This window comes from Dendrobates tinctorius, unplaced genomic scaffold (assembly GCF_039654945.1).
Source record: "Dendrobates tinctorius isolate UK_male_01 unplaced genomic scaffold, ASM3965494v1 ptg000036l, whole genome shotgun sequence".
Lineage (NCBI taxonomy): Eukaryota > Metazoa > Chordata > Amphibia > Anura > Dendrobatidae > Dendrobates > Dendrobates tinctorius.
Window position 1 is genome coordinate 24,000,766 of NW_027361704.1, and position 26,959 is coordinate 24,027,724.

Genomic DNA, 26,959 nt, shown 5'->3' on the forward strand with positions numbered 1-26,959 from the left:
TATGAAGTGCAATATGTCACAAAAAAAACTGTCTCAGAATCAACAGGATCCGCTGAAGTGTTCTAGAGCTATTACCTCAAAGTGACGCTGGACAGATTTCCAAAATTTGGTCTGGTCATTAAGGTCAAAATTAGCTCCGTCACTAAAGGTGGAATGGTTTTGCGGGCCTGTCAGCAAAGGTGTTTATACTGACAGACCTTGTGACATAGATTGCACACAGGAGGACAACCTGGACTTTATAGCAAAAGGGGTGAATACATATGCATAGGACAATTTTCAGTTATGTGATCCCCGAAATTTAATTTATGCCTAGATTTTTCTCACTTCACCAACTTAGGTTATTAGTGCTGATGCGTCACCCACCAATCGGATTACAGAAATATTTATACACAGGATGTAATGTGACAAAAGAGGTAAAAAGCCAAGGGGGTGAACACTTCACAAGCAAATGTACGTTATTTAACCCCTTCCCAATGTTTGACGTACTGTGTACGTCCTGGCGAATTTGCAGGCACAACTCCTGTCTTGATCGCTGCCGCGTGTTCAGCTAACATCTGACACCCAGCTCTCACTGTCAGGAGCAACGCTCACACCGCTCCTGGCAGTTTAAACCCCTAAATGCAGCAATCTATATCGATCGCTGCATTTAGAAGGCAGGGGGCTCCCTCTGCCCTCCAATCAGCATCCCCGCAACATCGCAGAGTGCCCGATGATTGCCATGGTGTGTCACCAGGCTAGGGCGAGCCCCTTAGACCATGCGCAGAGCATAATCTAAGGGGCTTGTGTCAGTGCAGAACTCATGCATTGCAATGGTTTATAACAGTGATCAGACTGCTGAAATTGAAAGTTCTATAGAGGGACTAACGGAGGAAAAAAGTTCAAAAAATTGATTTTTGAACAAATTAAAATATATTGTACCCGTACCCCTTGTGAAAATGTAAAATCTGGGGCTAAAACATTTTGGTAGTAAAAATTATTTTTTCTTCACTGCCCAATGGTTTAAAATCCTGTGACACACCAATGGTGTCAATATGATCATTGAACCCCTAGATTAATTCATTGAGGGGTGTAGCTTGTAAAATGTGATGGGGGGGGGTCTGTTGCTCTGACACCTCAGGGGCTCTGCCCATGGGACATGGCACCCTCAAACCATTCCAGCAAAATCTGCACTGTAATATGGCACCTCTTCCCTTCTGAGCTTTGCATTCTGCCTCAGAAGTAGTTTTTGACTACATATTGTGTATCAATCAGTGAATTCAGGAGAAATTGCACAACAAATTTTCGGGTCCATTTTTTCCTGTTAACCTTATGAAAATAAAAAAAATTTGGGGCCAAAATACTTTTGTGGGAAAATTTTTTATTTTTTTTTTATTTGCACAGCTCAATGTTATAAACTTTGTGAAGCTCCTGTGAGATGAAAGTGCTCACCTCACATCTAGCTAACTTCCTTTAGGGGTCTAGTTTCCAAAATGGGCTTACTAGCGGGGCATTTTCACTGTTTAAGCACATCAGGGGCTCTTCTTCGACATGGCGTCCGCTAATGACAATTTTACGCTCCAAAAGTCAAATAGCGCTCCCTCCCTTCAGAGCCCTCTGCCCAGCTATTAGATTTCCCCACACATATGGGGTATCGGCGTACTCAGGAGAAATTGCACAATATATTTTGGAGTCTATTTTCACAAGCGCAACAGGAGAAAACAAAATTTGAGGCTGTCACAGCAACTCCTCTTTACCACACAATTTTGTTGTTTGGACCCCCAATATCACTATTGAGCATGGCAGCTATGGGGTAAACGATTGGACTAATTCCGAGCAAGGCAGATACAATTAGGTGTAAGCTGCAAAACAAAGCCAGCTATGCAGCTTATAGAGCAGTCAGTTCATATAGCTTATGTGCATGTGTCATGTACATGTAAGTAACATACCGCCAACTACACTACCACTTCCTTAGGTTATCTGAGAAGTGATAGGCAATCATTAAGCCGCTTGTTAAATCATTAAGGTAGTTGCTTGTCACTGTAGCACAGAAGAAGCAGTAAATCAGGATACTCATAAGGTACAGTCAATAGTCTGCACATTTTAGAGTTTTCCATCTAACAAAATTAATTTCATTTAATTAAACTGGTCTTTGATTAATTCCACAATTTGATGGGTTTAAAAAAAAAAAAACTGTTCCTGTGCCGAGATAATCTTATAAATGTGCCCCTGCTGTGTAATTGCCGTGTCTGATAGTGCAAGAGGCATGGTCTGATCATACCACAGCTCATACAGTAGAGATGAGCGAACGTGCTCGGGTAATGTCTTATCTGAGTATCTTGATCGTGCTCATATATTATGTTCGAGTCCCTGCGGCTGCATTATTAGCGGCGGTTACAGAGCCACAACACGTGTGAGGATTGCCTGTTTGTTACGCAATTCCCAGCCACAAATCATGCAGCTCGCGGAGACTCGAACATAATATACGCGCGCACGCGAGATACTCTGATAACACCCGAGCATGCCCAGATAAGACTTTATCTGAGCACGTTCACTCATCACTAGTATTATATACAGACATTACAGCATCGGCTCACAGCTCATTCCTTCTTTGAGGTAAAACATTGCTTAAAAACAGGCACTGAAATGTTTTTAATCACAAAAAGAAATTGGCTGTGATCCCCTGCTGTCCTGTCTGTAGCCTCTTTTGCTTCCTTTCCTGCCCAGGAGATGTGTTACGATCGGACCATGTTCCTGTACGGTCAGACACGGCCATTGCACAGGACATTTAGAAGATTATCTCAGCACAAGAAAATAAGAGTTTTAAAAAAATCATCTAAATTGTGGAAATGTATTATTCCAAGATCTATTGATTAACCCCTCTTACTGCCAGCTGACGGAATAGTACGTCAACTGGCAGTATCTCCCGCTTTGAGGTGGGCTCCGGCTGTGAGCCCACCTCAAAGCCTCGACATGTCAGCTGCGTTCAGCAGCTGACATGTGCCCGCAATAGGCGCAAGCAGAATCTCGATCCGCTCGCGCCTATTAACTAGTTAGATGCCACTGTCAAACGCTGACAGCGGCATTTAAATGGCACTTCCGGATGCCGGTCCAGAAATATGCGCACCAATGACCCCAGTCACGTGATCGGGGGTCAGCGATGCGTTGCCATCTCAACCAAAGGTCTCCTCGAGACCTCTATGGTTGTTGATGACGGATTGCTACGAGAGCCACCCTGTGGTCAGCGCTCATCGTAATGCTGTTATTCAGCTACATAGAGGTGATCTGTGCATCACCCCTATGTAACAGAGCCGATAAAAGTAGTGGATGCTTCTAGTCTCCCATGGAGGCTATTGAGGCATTCCGAAATTAAAAAAAAAAAAAAAAAAAGGAGAGTTTAAAAATATAAAAAAACAAAAATTAAAGAAATAAGTTCAAATCACCCCCCTTTCGCCCCAATTAAAAAAAATAAACACTACACGTTTGGTATCGCCGCATTCAGAATCGCCCGATCAATAAAAAAAAAAAGTATTAACCTGATCGCTAAACTGCGTAGCAAGGAAAAAAATCAAAACGCCAGAATTACGTTTTCTTGGTCACTGCGACATTGCATTAAAATGCAATAATGGGCGATCAAAAGAATGTATCTGTACAAAAGTGGTATCAGTAAAAACATTAGCTTGGCACTCAAAAAGTAAGCCCTCACCCAACCCCAGATCACGAAAAATGGAGATTGTATGGGTCTCGGAAAATGGCACAATTTTTTTTTTTAGCAAAATTTGGAATTTTTTTTTCCCACCACCTAGATAAAAAAGAACCTAGACATGTTTGCGGTCTATGAACTCGTAATGACCTAGAGAATAATAATGGCAGGTCAGGTTTAGCATTTAGTGAACCTAGCAAAAACGCCAAACAAAAAACAAGTGTGGGATTGCACTTTTATTTTTTGCAACTTCCCCGCACTTGGAATTTTTTTCCCGTTTTCTGTTACACGACATGGTAAAACCAATGGTATCTTTGAAAAGTACAACTCGTCCCGCAAAAAACTGTCCTCCGGGCTTTGGGTACCATATCCCTGTAAAAAACAGATTTTAAAATAAAAAAATATTGTTATTCTCACCTTCCGACGTCCCGCGCAGCCTTCCCGCCTCTACCGCGAGACGTCGCGATCCCGCAAGAACGGACGTCATCGCGGGCATTTTCGCAAAGGATTACTGGGAACAGGAGCGTGGAGAGAGGCGGGAAGGCTGCGCGGGACGTCGGAAGGTAAGAATAACCATTTTTTATTTTTGTTTATTTTTTACATTTTATCTTTTACTACTGATGCTGCATAGGCAGCCTCAGTAGTAAAAAGTTGGTCACACTTGTCAAACACTGTTTGACGAGTGTGACCAACCTGTCAATCAGTTCTCCAAGCGATGCTACAGATCGCTTTGAAAACGCTAGCATTTTGCAAGCTAATTACACTTGCAAAATGCTAGTTTTTCCACGGGAAAATCGCGGGAATTTAAAATGCGATTTTCTCGCGGAATGGAATTCCGGAATGCTCACGGTAATTTCCACGAGAGTTCCGCTACGTGTGAATCCAGCCTTAAGATTTTCAAAATATGGTCAAGAAACAATTAGAATTTAAAGTGTCAGTAACCAGATATATGTATGGCCGGTTTCACATTAGCGCTTTTTAAGCGCACGCACGGCCGGGGGTAGCTCCGCCCCCGAGCCGGCTCTCTGCCCGGCGTGCCCGCCCCTTGCTTGTAGCGCCGCCTACTAGCGGACAGCGGCGCCTGCGATCGGCGCACCCTATCTTTAGCATAGGGTGCGCAGATCGTGTGCAGGCCGTGCGCTAGTTGCGCTTTGACCTGCGCTGCGCACTTTTGACGGTGCGCCGTGCGCGCCAAAATCAAACTTTTCGGATTTTGGCGCGCACGGCGCACCGTCAAAAGTGCGCAGCGCAGGTCAAAGCGCAACTAGCGCACGGCCTGCGCACGATCTGCGCACCCTATGCTAAAGATAGGGTGCGCCGATCGCAGGCGCCGCTGTCCGCTAGTAGGCGGCGCTACAAGCAAGGGGCGGGCACGCCGGGCAGAGAGCCGGCTCGGGGGCGGAGCTACCCCCGGCCGTGCGTGCGCTTAAAAAGCGCTAATGTGAAACCGGCCTATCACATGACTTCTTTCTGCATTCTAGTAAAACAGAGCCATGGTGAACAACCTGCTGAGGGTTTCAGTTTTCCATTAAATGATGGCTGAACATGCATACAACTTTAGAGTAATTACTTGATCTTTAAAAACTTTATTAACATGAAATTCAGAATAAAAGGTGCATTTTATTAAAACGCTGAAAATCAAAATCTCTTCCTACCTTTTCACATAATAAATTAACCAGTAATATAGAAAGTTGTGCCAAATCATTAAGAAAAATGACAAGGACGGTAGAAAGACTCCTTGCTAAACAAAGTCGTCTAATTTGTTCTGACAATTTGCAGTTAGAAGTCGATTCCCCTATTCCCAAAGTGATAGCAATTCTGTGTAAGCTTCTCTTTATCAAGTGAAAAAAAGCATTTGAATTACGGTACATTTTAGTTCATTTTCCAGCATTGTGGGTTACTTCTTTTTCCTCATTTAGTACCATAATCCCGAAGTACAACATGGGCGATGGTAGGGGAAAACAAAATGGCTTTGCATTCCTTAACATGTTCACGTTGCTAGAATCCCAAATAAACTAATATAGAAAAACAGTTTGACAATCTGCAGAACTTATTATGCAGCAGTAGAAATAATGGAAACATCTAGCTACGAGTGCCATTAGTGTAAATTCTCAAAGTTACAAATATTAATGCATGTGTGGTTCAATATTTCAGATATATTGCTTAACGTCATATGATAAAGGAGTTTTTCCCCCCATTTAGCATTCTACGTGCCATTGATGTGCCTAGGTTTATTGAAGAGACAGCTGGCGCTCACCACCCCGGTTATACAGCGCTGTGTCTCCACTACTGCTCTTGTAGTGATATCACAACAGAGCCGCTGAGCCCAGCGATTACCAACTGCAGCACAGGCATCTTAGGCTAGGTTCATATTTGCGCATGGAGGAGCTGCGGCACCTCCTCCAGTCAGCTCCGCCTACGTCCGCATGCGCCCTGCGTACCCCATCTTTAACATTGGGTACGCAGGCCATGCGAATGTTTGCGGATGCCTCTGCATGCGTCGTTTTGACGATGCGGCGACCGCATCAAAACTACAACTTGTTGCGATCGACGCGGATTGCCACATCGTCAGAACGACGCATGCGGAGGCATCCGCACGGCCTGCATACCCAATGCTAAAGATAGGGTACGCAGGCAGCTTGCGGACGTAGGCGGAGCTGTCCGGAGGAGGTGCGGCAGTAGGCGGAGCTTCACGGAGGAAGTCCACATCCCTCCGCAGCTCCTCCATACGAAAATGTGAAGCCGGCCTTAGCAGCGCTGCAGCCAATGACTCAGCGGGACATAGCTGAGGACGTGATGTCAACACTGCAGCCGCTAAACCAGGAGGTCCTCAACTTTTCTGACTTCGAGCACCACATTCAGCTATGAAAATTGGTGGTGAGCCACATTCAGCTCTGAGAGGGGGTCACAAGCCACATCCAGCTCCTGCCCCACTCACAGTAGTGACACCCAGAGCCCCTGTTACTGGTATAATGACAGCCAAAGATTTTCCACTGAAATCACACAAGTCAGTATTCTAAGCTTCAGGGTTTCCTATCTTACCCCCATTTCGATCTCCTCTACTCTACCGGGCTACACCCAAAAGTCATCATCTAGAGATCTACTCTCAATAGCAGTTTCCTACACCTGATGCACCAAGGTGGCAGACAGCCGCGAGCCACCAATCACGGGCCCGCGAGCTACAGGTGGCAGGCTGGGGACCCCTAGGCTAAACAATCACTGGAGCAGCAGTGGACACACACCGCTGGACCCAGGAATGGAGAGTCCCAGCGGTTTCTGTAACATGAGCAAAGCGACGGTGTGCAGAATCTTGAATGTAGAAACTCTCCCACTTTAAAGCACATAGTTTACCCCTTTGCACTAAATACAGGGATTAGGTTTAATTCATTATCAACAAGCAAGTCTATTCTTGTTGTTAGCAATTCTTCTAAAATATAGCTTTCCCACAATGTTGTGAACCATGACAACCAGTCATTACACAGAATGCACAATTTTCTTACTTTGGTCCTAGAGGAGGAACAAAAATCATAGCAATGGGCATGCGCTTGCATATATATTAAGTGATTGTTAGCACTAAATTTGGCCATTGTTTAACAGATCACTGCCTACCTTGCAAAACGTAGGCGCTTACTATTGCTAAAATACAAATGGCTTCTCTGTCAAATAACTTCATTTGATATTCACAGCATATGTTCTGTTACCAAACTTTGCCAGAACTTAAAGCAGAACTCAGGAGTTGGGTAGGTTTTCTGGTGTCATTTTCAGAGAATCTCGCCTATCTTCCCTCTAACCCTTTTCTTCTAACCATCTGCAGATTTTTGGTTGGTTGGGATCTGAAACAACCAAACTTATATACATCACTTCCTTCAAGACAACATGAGAGCCTAGAGAAAAAGCATACCACTCCAAGTAAGAGGTCGGACTGAATTTTAAGGCTGAAATTCCTGGAGAATTGGCTCCCAATTCTAGATTTTCAGCGTAGTGGAATGTGCTCTTATCCAAGGTGTTTTAGATTAATATACATCACATGAAGGCTTGCTATCCAATTACAATTTAATCCTGTATGTTTTTATGCCAAAATAATGGCAACAAAGTACAGGAAAAAAAACCTGCAGATAAAATAACTTATTTATGGTGCGCTGTAATTACATCATCTTCTACACCGGTAAAGTTCGGCCAATTTATCAAAACATATACACATATACATGTGAGTAGAAAGCAGTTTCTGTCATAGCAGCAACTTGTATTTCAGCTAGTTAAATTTCAAAATCTAGCAGCAAAATAATGAAATAAAAGCAAAAGAAAAAAAAAAATTAGGAAAAATAAAAACTTTTGTAGTAAGATCGGACTTTATTAAACGTCTTTTCACCTCCTGACTATTGCAGGAACGTATGCTGCCAATGTGGGCTCCTGCATAAGGGCAGTAATCACTCATCTGAAAAGCAGTGAACACATTTTCAGCAGTTCTTCGAGACTCCAGGTAGAAAGGCATGTCTGAAATCTTTTCCTACACCACTGGAAATCGCTTGTGTGCTTGCACATATCTGTACCAATAATATATAGTCACTAGATTCACTTCATTCCTGAAATCACAGTGTCTCTCATTTCATAAGGCCTAAGCCTTGGCGATGCAGGTGTAGCTCCGGACCTCTGGATGTCATACTGTTGGGATAGATTTAGGTTCATCATGTACACTTTTTCTTTGTGCAAACGTTTTTATTAGTTTTTTGTTTTTACTTGTTCACTTGTTGCTGGAGATGGAGGAGAAACTCATAGTATGATAAGGCTGATTCTGTTCTGTCTTCAATCAAGTTTTGAAGGAAAGTAGACTTTAGAGGACTTTCATCCCTTAGAAGAAAACAAACAAACAATTAACTAGTCTTACATTTTGATTTTTTATAGATAAATTGCTGTATAAGAATGTTCATTTTTTGAATTACATAATTTACAGCAATGGCACCATTTTGATTTATTCCCTTACTGGTGCTAACGTTCTATAAAGCTGCGTCTTTTCACGCTCCCCCGCTGTGCCCGTAGTGTGATCACGAGGCGCCAATGGATTCTCATGACACCCCCTGTGCCAGTCATTACAATCCTCATGCGATGATGCACTGCTATGCTAAATACAGTAAAAAGTTGGTATCTGCGTACTCGTACTGACCTGGAGAATCATATTTCCAAGTCAGTTTTACCATATATTGAACATGGTAAATAAACTCAAAAAAACAAAATGTGAAATTGCACCTCTTTTTAAAAAAAAATTCACACACTTGGATTATTTTTTCCTGTATTCCAGTAAATTATGTGGTAGAATCAATAGAGTTGTTCACAAGTTCAACTTGTTCCACACAAGACAAGCCCTCATAAGGCTATATAGACAGAAAAATATAAAAGTGATGATTTACCCCCACTAAACTATTTCTTAGCTGCAAATTATATTTACAAAACTCTGATAGAACAGTATCTCTATAGGGTAAAGCCTGGCCATCCCAAAATAAAGCTTCTGAAGCTAGCCATATACAAGTGTCTGTTGGCCGATCGCCATCTCAGCTCACTTTCCTGACAACGGCTCCTGTGTTGTCTTTGAGCAGGCAGTCAGTTTACCTCTGGGAGAGTGATGTGATCGGCTGTCTGAAGCCAGACATGCCCGATTTACATTTCTCCCGACCACCTGCCAGCCAGCCAACGCTTCCATACTCACTATCAGGGCTGTGGAGTTGGAATCGGAGTCATGGAAATTGAGGAGTAGGAGGTTTGACTTACCGACTCCACAGCCCTGGTATGAGGGAGTCGGAGTCATGGAAATTGAGTAGGAGGAGGTTTGACTTACCGACTCCACAGCCCTGATATGAGGGAGTCGGAGTCATGGAAATTGAGGAGTAGGAGGTTTGACTTACCGACTCCACAGCCCTGGTATGAGGGAGTCGGAGTCATGGCAATTGAGGAGTTGGGAGTCGGAGGTTTGGCTTACCAACTCCACAGCCCTGCTCACTACAGTGTCGGCCGAGCCCATTGATATTAGCGGGTTTAGCCAACATTAGCCTCATGCATGGGGGGGCCCTCTAATTTTCAACTGCTGTTTACTTGATTTACTCTTGTAAATAATGGTAGACCGTTTTTTTGGTGAAAAATGTGCCAGAACCTCATTGGGCAGAGCTATAAATGTGGCTCAGACAACAATCAGATAACAGTTATTAGTAATCACTGCAGTAATCCAGGTAATTCCTTCTTCCAACTGTATGAATTGTGGGAGCCATTTGCTTTTTTATTGCTAAAATAGGGCTGGATTCTATCATATGAATGGAAAAGGGAAAAAAAACAGTTAAGTCACAAGTTCAAGAGAAAACACCACAGTACTGTAGTTTCTGCTTACCGGATGACATGTAATGTCGGGAAGAAAGGTCGTTGCTCCCGAAGCCAAGTGATAAAAGCCATCAGTCTGTTAGACTCGGCGGTGTCCAGCTCAGGAAGCCGAGTCTGTTTCAGAAGAGAAAACCGTGCGTTACTTAACGCCTGCTCTCCTCATCTACAGAGTTTAGATTTTTACTCAATGCTAGCCCCGTCGTGTTGCATTTTAGTCCCGACTGTCCTTCATTCTTAGGAGTCATGTGTCAAGCTGACAAATAAAAGTGGTGTGAAAAAAGAAAAAAAAAAAAAAAAAAAAAAAAAAACTCCCCTCACCCCAAACAAAATATACACAAGAGTAACTTTTTATTCCGGAGCCTTTACTTAAATGACTTGTTATGAATGCAAACAATTGAAATCTTCCAGCATTGGAAACTAACCATGTCCTGCGATAATGCCGAGTAGTTAGTAACACCGAGGACTTGGGTGAAGAAGTTCTGTCCACAACTTCGGCCCACCCACAGCAGCATAATCTGAATATATAAATTAGCACAATTAAATGAAGATAATGATTAAAATGATGGACAATATAAAGTAATAATACATATTATGCTGTATTCTGGTAAGGTCATACTGCCACTACAATTCCATACTGCAGGGATAGAACAAGACGGATTCTCTGTTATCTGTCTAAATCACACAGAATTGTGCAAAGCATCTTAAAATATGCAAACTCTTCCTGTACCTCAGGACTGATCATTCACCAATAAAGTTTAACTGAGGGATCAAATAACAACTGCTGCTCATAAAAGTCTATGGAGAGGCGAGATGGAGCAAGAGACACAGAGGCAGAGCGACACCTCACCGTAAGCTCACAGGTGACTCAGCTACACTTTAAAGTTTCCAACAATCCAATTAAAGGGGCACTGCAGGGTGTCTAAGGAATGTAGTGGGTATCCAATACATTGGTTGTCAGAGCAGCACTTGCCCCAAATAATGCTGTTTATGTCTCCACAAAGCGATGTGTGTGATTGCAGCACAAACATGGAAGTGACTGCATACAGTGGTACAACCGCAGTGATTGCTAGCACAAACGTTCTTGGTTCTCGCTTTGTGAAACGTACCGTGCCAGCATCCATCAGGTAGGCTCCATCTCTGCTCAGCTTTTCCACAGACAGCTGAAGAACAGGCGGCTGAGGTATTGTTTTGTCATTAATGTTAAGGGCTCCCTGCGTAAGAAGAACAGTGAAGATGACACTAATACACAATTTAATAGCGACGAAAACTAGTGATGAGCGAGCGTTCTGATACGGTGTTATCTGAGCATGCTCGAGTGCCAATACACCATTTCAGCGTGCTCTAATACTATGTCAGCGTCCCCATGGCTGCATGTCTCATGGCTGTTCGACAGCTGCAAGGCATACAGGGATGGCTGGCTGTTAGGTATTCCCAGCATGTGTGGCGGCTCTCCAACACACAACAGACGTGCAGCCATATGGACCCAAACATAGTATTTGAGCACACTTAAAATGTTCTATTAGCACTCAAGCATGCTCCAATAACACCTCACTCATCACTAATGAAAGCCAAACCTCTGGCCCTTGGCCAAAAGGCTACTTATATAAGACGTTGTGAGGAAATTCTGTTTACAGTTTAAGACAAACCTCATCTGCCAGATTGTCCACTCGGTACAGATTAGGATGTGTCATCAGCATCAGGTACACCAGCGGCTGATTCTTAATCTGACACATTGAGTATATCCTCTCATCCAAACTTGCATTTGTCCCAGTTTGGAAAGCTTTCTGTAAGGAAAAGAAGAACAGACTTGTAAATTTCACACTGTGACCAGGAGAAGTTTAGTTCTCCAATCCAGCCATTTGTCATCCACTTTCTTATATGTAATAAATATGGCTCCATGATAGAAAAAATGGCCATTAATAACATCACAGATTATGTGTCAGCCACACGTCGGTGGCTCCATCAGAGCTTTCATCTGAAGTCCTGAGAAATGAGGTTCAGGCGGATCCATGGAAGGGGGTCATTGACTTTAATGAATCACATTGTGCCCTCTCTAAACTCCTTTTTGGCAGTGTCCATCTGTTTTTGGAGGGCGCAGTCAACCTCATTTTTTCTGTACATCTGAAAAGTCAGATACTGACGAAAGAAGATCAGAGAGCACAAAGCGAGACTGTCTTCATGAAAGTCAATGGTCTTGTTGGTAGATACACTTGAACCCTGTTTTTCACGGCTTTATATTGAAGTCCTGATGGATCCACTGACGTGGCTAAAACATGATGTGAACTCAGAATCAAAATGCTTTTTTTTTAAAAAAAAAAAATTTAACTTTTTTTGCAATATTGCTGTCCAGGTGGTATAGGTTATAATATTTATGTTCAAGCTCTAATATCTTTACATTCAAGACAAGTATGCAGATGCACAAAAGGACTGACCTGCTTCAAAAGAGCGAGTACAAACATAGGGAAGAGACGCAACGAGTTGGGTGCCAGAAGACCAGGCTGCTGTACAGTCAGCACCGAAGAGCGGTAAGCAGACAGGGAATCGATTGCAGCATTCACAAGGGCATCCCGAGCATCACTCAGACTTGATGAAATGGATCGGTCAACAGCTAAAAGAATGGAGCAGTTTTCATGACTACATTCTTTACACTTACATTCTATGTATGAATCTCATATCCTGTTCCCGACGTGGGATTTACATGTCCTAAACCTGGTGTGGATGTACAGAGCGGGCTCAGGAGCTGAGCACGCTCCATACATAGCAGCAGTCGCCGGTGGAGTGACACAGCCAACACCTTCCTCTAACAGCGACTGGAACCCATTGATATACCACTTGGATTCATAGGAGTGTGTCATCTTTACTATGTAAGGGTATGTGCACACAAAGTATTTGCTGCAGACATCAAGAACGTGCTACGCTGCATTTTCCTGCCATTTTTACCCCATTCATTAGAATAGGTGAAAAACGCTGCATAAACCCTGCAAGAATTGACAAGCTGCAGATCCAAAACAGCCTCAAACGTGCAAGGAAAAAATAAGCAACGTGTGCATGAGAGCTCAAGGAATCTGAAATCACTTTTCTGGTACAAGGAAATCCTTCATTTTTTTGTGACGAAACAGAGCGGAAAAAAATATAAAAAATGCAGCAAATAAAGTGTTCACATACCCAAATAGGGAATAAAATACAAAAACGGAAAAAAAAAAAAAAGTTTCCAGTCCAAATATATAAAAAATAATATTTGTATTTCAGTGTCGATAAAAGTTTGATCTATGAAAATACAAAATGAACCCATATGATGAAAAACCTGAATTGCACTTATGTCATTTTGCATTTCCCTCAAAAAATGAAAATAAAAAAAGTGATCAAAACATAGTAAGTACTCCAAAATTGTACAAAGACTACAGCTCACCATCCCAAAAAACAAAGAAGCCCTCACACTGCTCCACTGAGTATATAGGATATGGGCGTCAGAAAATGGAAGTCCCACAATGTCATTTGCTTTTCAGCAGTACAATACATTGTGAAGTGAATGTGGTCATCCACATCTACAGCTCATCAGGGCTCGCTTATTGCCTTAAAAGGCTGTGTTGATGGAAAAGTCCTATATTGGTGGGCTTCATATACCTACCCATATTTGCCAGCAGTCCAATCACTGCCTGCACATCTGCCCCCGCATAGACATCCGATAACGCCGACACAACAGGGAGGCACATTGTGTGCACACGAATCCTTCGCTCACCTGTTGGGTAGCAAAGAAATATTGGAAATTTCATTGAAAGTCAAAAAAACAAATTAAAACTAAACTGAGGCAATTTGTAAATATTCCACAAAGACCGATGACTCCGGCATCACCATGTTGTGGCTGTGAGGCCCCAGAAGAGAATGAGTAAAAAGCCCTGATGGAAAGCAAGTAACAGCACTGCTAGCAATAATTAGCCACATGCATAATAAGGGGTGGCAAAAACTGACCTATTCTTGAATTCAGATTTTTAATGGTAAATTTTTCTTTTAAATATATATTTTATTTATTTTTCTTTAAATAAAAAAAAAAATAAGAAAACTTGCAGTTATTACTGGCCACGGGGGATATTCTTTCAGTAAATCCACAAGTAAATTACCAGCAATAATCCACATGATCCCAGCTTTTGTACTGAAGCATCTAATGATAATGTGCAAAGGCCATTGTGAAAGGTGGGTGCCCTGCGACACTATTGTGACCCCGATTCAAAAATCGCGTGTCTGCCTATGATGCAGGCTTGCACGCCAAGCCAACATTTTTTCCCCATCACATGATGACTGATTTAATCAGTCATCATGTGCCTTTAACAGCCACGGGCTGTTAACCTGTTCGATCCTGCCGTCAGTCTCTGACAGTAGCATTTAACATGTGCCTGCTATGTGTAGTACAGGCGATCAGACGATCACAGCCTCAAGTCCCCTAAGGGGAATATCAAATACAGTGTAAAGTAAAAAAACAAAAAAAAACAAAAAAAAAAAACACATTTGGTATCGCCGAGTTCAGAAATGTCGGATGTATCAAAATACATGGTTTTGGCCACCACATTATTGCATTAAAGTTTTTTCACCACTTATATGAACAAAAAAAAAAAAAAAAAAAAAAAAAAAAAAAAAAAAAAGAAAGAAGAGAAGTAAAAACCCTATACAGGTTTCCACCAGATCTGTAGAAGAAAAAGCATGGACATCCAAAAATCATGCATTTACCTAACGCCTCTGGGGAAAAAAATTACAAAACTGAACATGGAGGTTCTTAGTTTAACATTCTGATCAGACTGTATGAAGCCCACTGCCTCGTCACAGCAAACCTCTCAGTGGTCCCTAGCCTAAGAGCTGCGGCGCAGTGCACAAACAACCATTGCTGTGATGTTGGTGCTGTGTGGCAGCCATTATTGCGGTGGGGCACCAAGTCACCGTGACGGTAGTTTGTGCACGGTGCGGCACCTTTTGGTCTAAGGACCCATAGAGGTTCGCCATTAACGTGGCAGTGGGCTTCATACTGTCTGATCAGAGTATTAACCTCATGTTCATAAGTTTTTGTCTAGCAGCATTAGATCAACATATGATTTTTGGATGTGCTGTCCATGTGTTTTCTACAGTTCTGAACTATACACGTTTGACATGTACGCACTCACACTGACCCGGGGAACCATACTAGCAGGTCAGTTTTGCTATATAGTGAACATGGTGAATGAAGAAAAACAAAAAACAATTGTGGAGTTGCACTTTATTGTTTGCAAATTTCACCTCACTTAGATTTTTTTTTCGCTTTCCATTGCATCACGATAAAGTTAATGATGTCATTACTTGTCGTCTACAAAACAAGCCCTCATACGGCTATTTTGACAGAGAGAAATAAAAGAATAAAAATTAAGGCTCTTAGAAAAAGAAGAAAAGACAAAAATTGAAAAATCACAAGGTCGTGAAGGGGATTAGAAATATATTTATAAATAAAAACATTGATCAATAGGTGATTTTCTCATGATAAAATGTACATCTAATGTATATATACTTCCATGGACTACATGTTCAGAACTCACCTTTACTGGAAGTGTACAGGAGAGCAGACTGAAAGGAGACCACCGATGTATCGGTCAGGTTTTCCTCCACAGACATCTGTACTGCATACCCAGCATCGGGATTAACATTGGGAAGGGACAGTAGATCCGTAGACCGAACAAAGAAGTTTCCATGAAACGTATGGATAGAAAGGCCTAGAGCAGGGTGCAAATAATACGGTGAAATCTCGCATGTTTCCCCTACAGACTAATAAAAGACAGGTAAAGTTGTACATACACGTCAATAGTTTAAAGTAAACCACTACCAATGTAAACTGCACGGAATCTAAAAGTAAAGGAGTTGCAAACTCATCCTTTTAGAGTCTTGTCTGGGCTGACTAGAGGAGAAGAACACCAAAAATGTCAATCCTGAACAATTCCACCAAGAGATATGAGTATTCATCAGTGTCGGACTGGGGTGCCAAGGGCCCACCAGTAACACTGACTTTGGGGGCCCACATGCATACAAATATTACATTACCCTCGTTAACAAATTTACCTATATCTCTATATAATAAGAAACTGGGTAGTTTGATTAATGAATGATGAGATGCTGCCTTTTTCTATACAGAATCAATTGAATTATGCCAAGTGCTTCTCATACAGTGGGGTTGGGGGCTCAGATCTGCACAGGGGCCCACTGGGGGATTCCCCTGTTACCCTATGGGCCAGTCTGAGCCTGGTATTCATTCAAAACGCTGTTATTTGCTATTGGGCCTTATTGAGTTATGAATGTTTTGAATTTTCTCCAAACGTAAAGGAGTTGCAAACTCATCCTTTTAGAGTCTTGTTTGGGCTGATGAGAGGAGTAGAAAAACATCAAAAATTTCAATCCTGAACAACGGGCAATAGAAGAGTAAGACACTCTAGAACAAAAGTACAATACATTATGGATCAAATACCCTGAACAGATCATAACATATAGGCAATTTAATGTACAAGCTGTTAAAAAAAAAAATCCAATGAAAACTTCTGACATTCTGCTACAGTATAGCGCCACCCAGCATTCAGTGTAAAGCAGGAGAGCACGCCAATCACACATTTTTGCATTCTGTCCTGCTTGCTGTTTCTATTGGCTACTCTGAAGAGCGCAGAGGATGAGCACTATATGGGACCCCGAGCAGGTGTGACCCCGAGCCAGGCGTGATCCTGGTCTGGCCCTCTTCTTTCTATTGCCATAACTCCGGCCTCTTCACTATAGACCAGGTCTCATGGCTGGGTTAGCTGTGTGTTAAAAGGTTGTGTAGTCATTGCAACCTTATGACGCACAGTGAACGCAGGTCTGAATGTAGCCTTCATCCTAGCCTAGCAGGAGATATGGTGGCAGAAAGAAAAGGACAGGATGGTGGCCGCAAGCATCGGGGTGGCTAGAGCTGTAGGTGGTAAGGATTAAATTGTTTTTTTCCCCCTGATCTATTCCAACTTACATACATACTGTACATGACTCAACAAAAACAAAGCTACAGAACATATCACGTGTCTAACCCAGGAACTGCCTATATAGGTTAAAAATATGGCCTACAATGGCCACAGGCTATAAAAAAGATCCGCCATTCTGGCAGGTGAAGTGATCAGTCTGACGTCATACAGACCTTTAGTGCACCTTATCCGCATTACAGCCTCAAACCCAATCTTCCGAGTAAGGTACCGCTTCAACTCTTTCTGCAGTTTCTCCACTTGCACTGGATTATGCTGGTGATGGTACGCACGGTAATAGTAGACGCTCCCGGCCGAGTATCTGGAAATGCAGCCTGAAACAAAGAGTGACATAGAAGCAGATCTCTTAACACAAAACAATGAAACGGTCTTGTATGTGAAAGAGTACATAATTAATAAAAATTCAGCCACCACCGTACCCAAAGAAGCCAAATCAGAGTATCTGCCACTCAGGAGAAACAGATCGACTGCTACTTGCTGTCCTGAACAATCCAATGCCAGCTTCTTGTAAAAGTCAGTGGCTGGTGTCAAATTGTGAATATCCTGGAAAATAGAAAAAGAATATTCTGTTTGAGTCCAGTAAAGACACAAAATAACAGTTTATTAAAGAGGTAGTCCCAAGTGAAGAAGCTGGCCACCGGCTTAATTTCAGAGATGCATCCCCCGGTATACAGTCTACATTGGCGGCAGACATCACAGCCCATCGCTGGCCTCAGGCTTTTGCTGCATACCCCTGAGAACAGTGGGGTACAGGCTGCGAAGTCTGCAGGTAGTACATGTAGTATACCAGCAGGGAGAAAAAGGGATGCAGAGCCGGAAACAATGGGAGTCAAAATAATACATACCGTATATCTAATGTACTTTATTACCCCATGTGATATGTAGTCAGTGGCCTTGAATTAAAGGGGTGGTCCGAACGACAAACTGAGTTTCATCCTAAATGTCTATTTAATGCCATAATCCAATATAATCAGAATTAAAAAAAAAATCCCTATTTTTCGCTAACTACCACTACCTAATGGCTTTACTTTTATTTTCTTACAACTACATTTTTGGTGACACTTCGTTTGACAATTCCCAGTGGGATACTCAAAGAAAAAATCATCAGAGGGTAAGGCGTCACTTCTGAGGACGTTTACAGAGGCCATTGCACTTACAACATGCAATGATAGTGCGCTCCATTGTAGGCTTGACTACTACTGAGCTGAGCCAGCGAGAGAGCGCACTGTCATTGTGCAAATCGCAGTGAGAGCAGGTACTAGCCCAGCCCCTGAAACGAGGGTTTCCAACGAGTCTTCAGTTCAGGGAGCGGGCAGGGGCTATGATAGTGACTCCTGATCACGCTTTGAGATGAATATGCCTTTATGAGTTTTAGCCGCAGGAAATGTACCGTATATACTCGAATATAAGAAGAGATTTTCAGTCTCTGCAGCCCCCAGCTTCTCTGTGATCTCCCTTCAGCTGTCACATGGTACCGCTCATTAAACTCATGAATATGCGTATATTCATGAGTTTAATGTGCGGTACCACGTGACCGCTGAAGGCAGGGAGACCGTGGGAGAACGGAGCTGCAGAGACCGCGCCAGGACGGGCAAGTATAGCGATATTCACCTGTCCGGGGTCCATCGCTGCTGTCTGGCACGTCATCTGTCAGTGACAAATCCACAAAAATTCGGCCTACATCAATGGCACAATCAGACAGCAGAGGGCACGGTGACGTGGTTAGTGCGCGCCACGCCCCCTGCAGTCTGAACATCACTGACAGATGACGTGCCAGACAGCAGCAAGCAGCGATGGACCCCGGACAGGTGAATATCTCAGGTGCCAGCAGTGACACTGGCACCTGGTCCCCAGCGACGGAGAGGTGAGTATGTCATTTTTTTTATTTTTAAATGCAGCAGCAGCAGCACATGGGGCATAATCTATGGAACATTTTATGGGGGCAGCATATAGGGGCATAATCTATGGAGCATCTTATGGGGGCAGCATACGAGGGCATAATCTATGGAGCATCTTACGGGGCCATCATGAACTGTATGGTGCATTATATGAGGCTCCTGATTCAATATGGATATTCAAAAACATTTAACCTACTGATGTCTCAATTTTACTTTTATTAGTATCTATTTTTATTTTTGAAATTTACCAGTAGTTGCTGCATTTTCCACCCTAGGCTTATACTCGAGTCAATAAGTTTACCCAGTTTTTTGTGGCAAAATTGGGGGGGGGGGATCTTATACTCGAGTATATACGGTATATTTTATTTAAATTGTACTAATTCACAATATAAGTCTTTACGCTTCTATGCCAGCTGTTTGTTGTTCTCACTGACTACCTATGATGTCATAACGAATGACACTTGTATATAATAGTCTGTCTATTGCTCACTTTGGAACATTCGATGACTAAGGGCTAATAGCCAGAAACGCGTCAGAATGTGATCTCGGTTTTTATTCACATGGATTCCATTGTTATTTTAATGGTGTGAAATAAAGAAGGTATTTTTTATAGATTCAGCAAGTTGATCCTATTTTTTTCCTTCTACCACTATCCGATGATCAGATGGACTCAATCTCTGCTGCAGCATTCAAGGCTACCAAGCACATATTATACGGTGAGGCAAGTTCTCCCTTTTTTTTCCTTTATTTTTCTGAGTTTAATTCACCATATAAGAATTCAAAAATTGGAAAACTATTCTTTGTAGGAAAGATTAGGCAAAAATTTGGCCAAAACAAGCGCTTCCTGTAAATAGTGGCTCACCTTCGCAGAGGACTTTTGGTTAGGCTCCTCTCGGGGTTTCAAGGCTCCTGCACCCAATGTTGGCAATTGTGTCTGGAACACAGATATTCTTCCTCCGGTGGGCGAGATCAGCTTGTAGGCGGCCTGGAGTGCTGGCCCCAGAGCACTTTGAGTCTCTGATGACTTTGTGAACATTTCTGGAAGGTTCTTTAATAAGTCCTGGACCAACTAGGTATAGAAATATTAAATATCTATTTTCTGGCAGTTGTCTGGGATCAAAAAAGTGGGGTAAAGGGGAAACGGGAAGATTCCATAAAATAGTGGCAAGCATTACCTACCCATCAAACCCCCCCAGTGCTCTGCTGATCCCCTCTAGTATTTGCTTACCATCCCATAGAGGTGATGCACAACTGAAGCCATTGATTGGCTGCAGCGGTTGCGGGTAATGTGTGAGGCCAGTGATTGTGTAAACAATCATCAGCCTCCGCAGTGTCTGGTGAGGTCAATTGTACAGCACAATTCATTCATACAAGAACTCACGGGGAGCAGCAAAGCAGGGAGGGATTCAACAAATAGGATTTTGTGCATTGATTCTCCCCATTTTTGTTGGCCCCAAAGTCCATTTCCAAATATTCACCTTCACAGAAAGTGGTGTGACAGGATCCTGTTATTGGACGCTTCCATATATAATCATGTGTAAAGTCCAATTATAACACAATAATAATTTAGTCTTCCTGCGGCAAAAAGCTTACTTCTAATTCCATAAAGTTCCATTTTGTAAATCATTCTAGCCTATGGCCATCCAGATCATACCGGCCGGCCATTCTACTAGGACTATTTAACCCATTTAAAGGGATGTATGACTGTGTAGAATTAGTGATTATAGAATCATTTATTTTGGGGCTGCCATTAGTTTTTGCCAGTGGGTAAATGTCTGAGAATGACACTGACAAACTGCACACACAGCCGTCCCAGTGTCCGACTGCATCTCCCACAATGGCTGCCTCTGCTCTGAACTGGGCACGGCCCCTGGGCAGTCCAGTCCACAGCTATGGGGGAGCTGGGTGCAAATAGGGAAACAACCAAAGCCAGAAACCAAAAGTTAATCAAAACCTGGAATTTCTTCAAGTTAAAGACATATCAAACATTCCTGTTGGAGGGATCTCGCTGGATACATGTTTTTAATTTGAAACACGCAGCTGTGAGGACTCGAACATGTCACCGATCACCCGCGATACTCACTGCATACTTGAGCACACTACAACTACACAAGTAACGAACACATGCGCTCATCACTAGTAATCACCACACTGCTGAGCTCTGAACACACTCAGCTCTGCTTGATCAGTGTAAAGCCTCAGATTCCTACAGGCATTGAATGAGGCTTTACAGCAACATCTGCAACACAATCTAATGAGCGGTGTATCTAATCCTAACCATGCGTGCTCCAGCTAGCTGATCTGTATCCAATCCCATCACGCATGCTACAGCCTGCTGAGCTGTATCCAATCCCATCACGCATGCTACAGCCTGCTGAGCTGTATCCAATCCCACCACGCGTGCTCCAGCCTGCTGAGCTGTATCGAATCCTAATCATGCGTGCTCCAGCCTGCTGAGCTGTATCTAATCCTAATCATGCGTGCTGCAGCCTGCTGAGCTGTATTTAATCCTAATCATGCGTGCTGCAGCCTGCTGAGCTGTATCTAATCCCATCATGCGTGCTACAGCCTGCTGAGCTGCATCCAATCCCATCACGCGTGCTACAGCCTGCTGAGCTGTATCCAATCCCATCACGCGTGCTGCAGCCTGCTGAGCTGTTTCTAATCCCATCACGCGTGCTACAGTCTGCTGAGCTGTATCTAATCCCATCATGCGTGCTCCAGCCTGCTGAGCTGTATCTAATCCTAATCATGTGTGCTCCAGCCTGCTGAGCTGTCTTTAATCCCATCATGCGTGCTCCAGCCTGCTGAGCTGTATCTAATCCTAATCATGCGTGCTCCAGCCTGCTGAGCTGTATCTAATCCTAATCATGCGTGCTCCAGCCTGCTGAGCTGTATCTAATCCTAATCATGCGTGCTCCAGCCTGCTGAGCTGTATCTAATCCTAATCATGCGTGCTCCAGCCTGCTGAGCTGTATCTAATCCTAATCATGCGTGCTCCAGCCTGCTGAGCTGTAACTAATCCTAATCTTGCGTGCTCCAGCCTGCTGAGCTGTATCTAATCCTAATCATGCATGCTCCAGCCTGCTGAGCTGTATCTAATCCTAATCTTGCGTGCTCCAGCCTGCTGAGCTGTATTTAATTCTAATCATGCGTGCTCCAGCCTGCTGAGCTGTAACTAATCCTAATCTTGCGTGCTCCAGCCTGCTGAGCTGCATCTAATCCTAATCATGCGTGCTCCAGCCTGCTGAGCTGTAACTAATCCTAATCTTGCGTGCTCCAGCCTGCTGAGCTGCAACTAATCCTAATCTTGCGTGCTCCAGCCTGCTGAGCTGTATCTAATCCTAATCATGCATGCTCCAGCCTGCTGAGCTGTATCTAATCCTAATCTTGCGTGCTCCAGCCTGCTGAGCTGTAACTAATCCTAATCATGCGTGCTCCAGCCTGCTGAGCTGTATCTAATCCTAATCATGCGTGCTCCAGCCTGCTGAGCTGTATCTAATCCTAATCATGCGTGCTCCAGCCTGCTGAGCTGTAACTAATCCTAATCTTGCGTGCTCCAGCCTGCTGAGCTGTATCTAATCCTAATCATGCGTGCTCCAGCCTGCTGAGCTGTATCTAATCCTAATCATGCGTGCTCCAGCCTGCTGAGCTGTATCTAATCCTAATCATGCGTGCTCCAGCCTGCTGAGCTGTAACTAATCCTAATCTTGCGTGCTCCAGCCTGCTGAGCTGTATCTAATCCTAATCATGCATGCTCCAGCCTGCTGAGCTGTATCTAATCCTAATCTTGCGTGCTCCAGCCTGCTGAGCTGTATTTAATCCTAATCATGCGTGCTCCAGCCTGCTGAGCTGCATCTAATCCTAATCATGCGTGCTGTAGCCTGAGCTGTATCTAATCCTAATCATGCGTGCTGCAGCCTGCTGAGCTGTATCGAATCCTAATCATGTGTGCTCCAGCCTGCTGAGCTGTATTTAATCCCATCATGCGTGCTCGAGCCTGCTGAGCTGTATCTAATCCTAATCATGCGTGCTCCAGCCTGCTGAGCTGTATCTAATCCTAATCATGCATGCTCCAGCCTGCTGAGCTGTATCTAATCCTAATCATGCGTGCTCCAGCCTGCTGAGCTGTATCTAATCCTAATCATGCGTGCTCCAGCCTGCTGAGCTGTATCTAATCCTAATCATGCATGCTCCAGCCTGCTGAGCTGTATCTAATCCTAATCATGCGTGCTCCAGCCTGCTGAGCTGCATCTAATCCTAATCATGCGTGCTGCAGCCTGCTGAGCTGTATCGAATCCTAATCATGCGTGCTGCAGCCTGCTGAGCTGTATCGAATCCTAATCATGCGTGCTCCAGCCTGCTGAGCTGTATCTAATCCCATCATGCGTGCTCCAGCCTGCTGAGCTGTATCTAATCCTAATCATGTGTGCTCCAGCCTGCTGAGCTGTATCTAATCCTAATCATGCGTGCTGCAGCCTGCTGAGCTGTATCTAATCCTAATCATGCGTGCTCCAGCCTGCTGAGCTGTATCTAATCCTAATCATGCGTGCTGCAGCCTGCTGAGATGTATCGAATCCTAATCATGTGTGATACAGTAAGCAGCGCAGAGTCAGACAGTCGGTCAGTGACGCAATCACCAACATAATGGAGCCACACTGTGATCCTAATCTGTATCCTCCCTTAACCTTTTGCAAACGTCCAGAAGGGCAGGAGAGGAGCGACACTGGCACATGGAGCAGATCTCCCCCCATATTTCCTGCAGCCATTTTCTCACTTCGCATTGCACTACGTTTTCATGTCAGCAGCTGCTCTTTCTAGTGTTTAAAGTGGAAAATATTAAACAGTTTTCATATTTTATACCATTTTAAAAAAGTAACCTTTTGTCAAAATGAAAAGCGTTTAAAAAAAAAAAAAGTGGTTGTGGAGTGTGCTCAGAAGCGGAGTACACAAATGACATTTGCCCATTACTGCAGTGACTGCACCCAAAAGCTGGGCTTCATCCGAGTCATTTGTCCTGTATGTTACAAGCTATCAGGGTACGTGCCCATGATCAGGAATCTATGCCGCGTCACAACCACAGCGGCCATATGTAACAGCATAGTGGATGGGTTTTCTAGAAATCCCGTGCCCACTATGCACACCTGCGGATCACCGGCAGTTTTCTTTTTACACCCCATAGGGGACTTTTTAAGCTATGAGGGTTTGTTCCCATGATCAGGACGCGGCAGCGCTTTGGATGCCGCACATGTCCGCTGCCTTCTAATGAACGCAGGTGATTTGGCACGAGTTCACTGAGCCGTGCAGATTCACCGCGTCCAGTACATTGTATTGATTACATTGCTGCTGCAGAGACTATCGTCTCCAGGGGAAAATGACATGTTGCAGCTCGTAAACCCGTGCCGCATGTCAGTACATGCGGCACGGGTTTACGAGCTGCAACATGTCATTTTCCCCTGGAGACGATAGTCTCTGCAGCAGCAATGTAATCAATACAATGTACTGGACGCGGTGAATCTGCACGGCTCAGTGAACTCGTGCCAAATCACCTGCGTTCATTAGAAGGCAGCGGACATGTGCGGCATCCAAAGCGCTGCCGCGTCCTGATCATGGGAACAAACCCTCATAGCTTAAAGTCCCCTATGGGGTGTAAAAAGAAAACTGAAAGTATACGATGGGGTAACCCACTTCCCAGCCGATTTATAGTGAGCCCGTTCCATATTTTATTGGCCTTGGTTACACTAATTCAATCAGTCCCACTGCAAAAACTGAAGGGAATCCTTTCTCAAACAACCTCTCGGCATTTTATAACGTGTGTGAATATTTGTATGATAATCCATACCTCTTTGCATTCATTTAAATTAACCAACAGATTCTCCGGCATCGGGATAAACACATCTGCAAATGGACACAGACAATCTGAGTTACAGTTTATTGAGCAACAAATGTACAAAACCAAATCAGATTTGATGAAGTAAAAGCAGAGAATACCCCACTGTTGGTGGGAATATTGCAAATAGTCTCGGCTATTGCATATTCACCTTCTAAAAAGCTCTAACACCTGAAGACTGTAACAGAGAAATAATGGCAATGCTGCACCAGAGACTAATTCTGAAGTATACACCATCTTCTAGACTTCTAGAGGACCTTTCACCAATTGGAGCACGTCACACTGATAACATCATGGACTAGTGGCAGCGCGGCTGAGTAAAACATAGTTTTACATTTTTCTTTATTTCTCTTTTCTGTTGTGGAGATCTTAGCTTGTAAAGTTTAGGTTATCATTTATGTTCTAGTTCAACTGGGTGTTACTAGAGATTTGTCTCTGGGGTTGTGTACTTCTTTCTCTGCATGAGATTGGTCAATCAAAATCGGCAACATACAGGGAATAAAAAGTAAAAAAAGCTCCAGAACAGGTTTTATTTTGTGTGAGATATATAATAGACCGTGTACTCAATGTACCAAGAATAGAGCAGATAAGTGTTCATCTCTAGCAGTTAAGTGTGGGGAGGGACAGTACAGCAGAGCTAACCTTTGTCTCGTTACAAACACCTTTACACTCTCCTTGCACAGTGCTATCAGCTCTGCTGCATTCTCTCCCCTACACTGACTTATGTGAGATTAAATCTGGAGAAGTCTTCATAATCATACAAAGTCTGGTCTCCCCACTTGTAATCACTCTGCAGTGAGAATATCAGACAGCCATTAAAATGTGTCAAGCAGGAAAAAGCTCAGAAAAATCTCTGGTAGCACCATTTTGAGCTCATCATAAATTGTAAGCTAAACTTTACAAGCTTATATCTCCTCAATGAATAGGGGACTTTAAAATGTAGACATTACTCAGCTTTGTCTTTTTCCATAATATGACCAGTTTAACATGTTCAAATTGGTGAAGGGTCCGCTTTAGCTAAATGCAAGCATTGAGCAAACTACTAAAGGAATGCATCATCAGAAAATGAGCCATTGATATATCTAGCTTCTATGGTTAATGCATTTTTGCAAAATGTTTGTTTCTGAGCATGCTCTGGTGGGCTCCTGCACTACTGCATATCAGTGTTTCCCGAACTCCAGTCCTTACGACCCCCAACAGGTCATGTTTTCAGGATTTCCTTAGTATTGCCTAGGTGATGGAAGTATCTATGGTTAATGCATTTTTGCAAAAATAGGTATTAGAACTACCGGTAATGATGTTTCCAGGAGTCCATCCTGACAGCACCATGGAGGACGTCCTCCTCCTCCTTACAGGGACAGGAAGCACACGAGAGGTTAAAGGTCACGTCCCACCCCCTCTCCCTCAGTGATTTAACAAGTACCGCAAGGTGGATGATGCTAGTAACAGTTTAATGAAACAATCACATTACAGCATATGACATATCAAAATACAACATAGCATAACATAACAGGGAGGGAAGTACCCGTGCTGTCAGGATGGACTCCTGGAAACATCATTACCGGTAGGTCTAATACCTATTTTCCAGGACGTCCACCTGACAGCACCATGGAGAGTACCAAAGCACCTCCTCAGGGTGGGATTACCGCCTGGAGAACTTTTCTCCCGAATGCGGTCTGCTGACCAGCCAACACGTCAAGCTTGTAGTGCTTGCAGAATGTATTCAGATTGGCCCAGGTTGCTGTTCTACAGATTTGGTCAACCGAGGCCCCCGCCTGTTCAGCCCATGAGGCTGATACCGCCCTCGTAGAGTGGGCTTTTATGGACCCTGGCGGGCTAACGCCTTCGGCTTGGTAGGCGTCAGAGATTACTGAGGTAATCCAGAGCGCGATAGACGCCTTAGAGGCTTTCTTCCCCTTATTTTTACCCCCAAAAAGGATGAACAAGTTTGGGTCAATGCGCCAGCTATTGGTGGCTTCTAGATAGTCTAGCACCGCGCTCCTCACATTCAGCGAGTGAAGACGCTGTTCTTTTTTATTACGGGGATTGTCGCAGAACGATGGTAACACGTCTTGGTTTAGATTCTTTGAGGAGACTACTTTCGGGGTAAATGCCGGGT

General features: G+C 43.6%; 1 protein-coding gene across 1 annotated transcript in view; it reads right to left on the reverse strand.

Moving 5' to 3' along the window:
- Positions 1-5,249: 5,249 nt before the first annotated feature.
- Positions 5,250-26,959, reverse strand: part of SEC24A (SEC24 homolog A, COPII coat complex component) — an 85,728-nt gene continuing 64,018 nt past the window's right edge. The window contains exons 12-23 of the mRNA XM_073573753.1: positions 24,793-24,848; positions 19,813-20,019; positions 17,472-17,595; positions 17,208-17,366; positions 15,598-15,771; positions 13,671-13,781; positions 12,475-12,650; positions 11,689-11,826; positions 11,149-11,253; positions 10,465-10,557; positions 10,053-10,156; positions 5,250-8,527 (exon numbers count right to left, since the gene is read on the reverse strand). Coding sequence (XP_073429854.1) covers positions 8,413-8,527; positions 10,053-10,156; positions 10,465-10,557; positions 11,149-11,253; positions 11,689-11,826; positions 12,475-12,650; positions 13,671-13,781; positions 15,598-15,771; positions 17,208-17,366; positions 17,472-17,595; positions 19,813-20,019; positions 24,793-24,848 — 1,562 coding nt within the window. The 3' untranslated portion in view covers positions 5,250-8,412. The remainder of the gene's footprint in view (positions 8,528-10,052; positions 10,157-10,464; positions 10,558-11,148; positions 11,254-11,688; positions 11,827-12,474; positions 12,651-13,670; positions 13,782-15,597; positions 15,772-17,207; positions 17,367-17,471; positions 17,596-19,812; positions 20,020-24,792; positions 24,849-26,959) is intronic.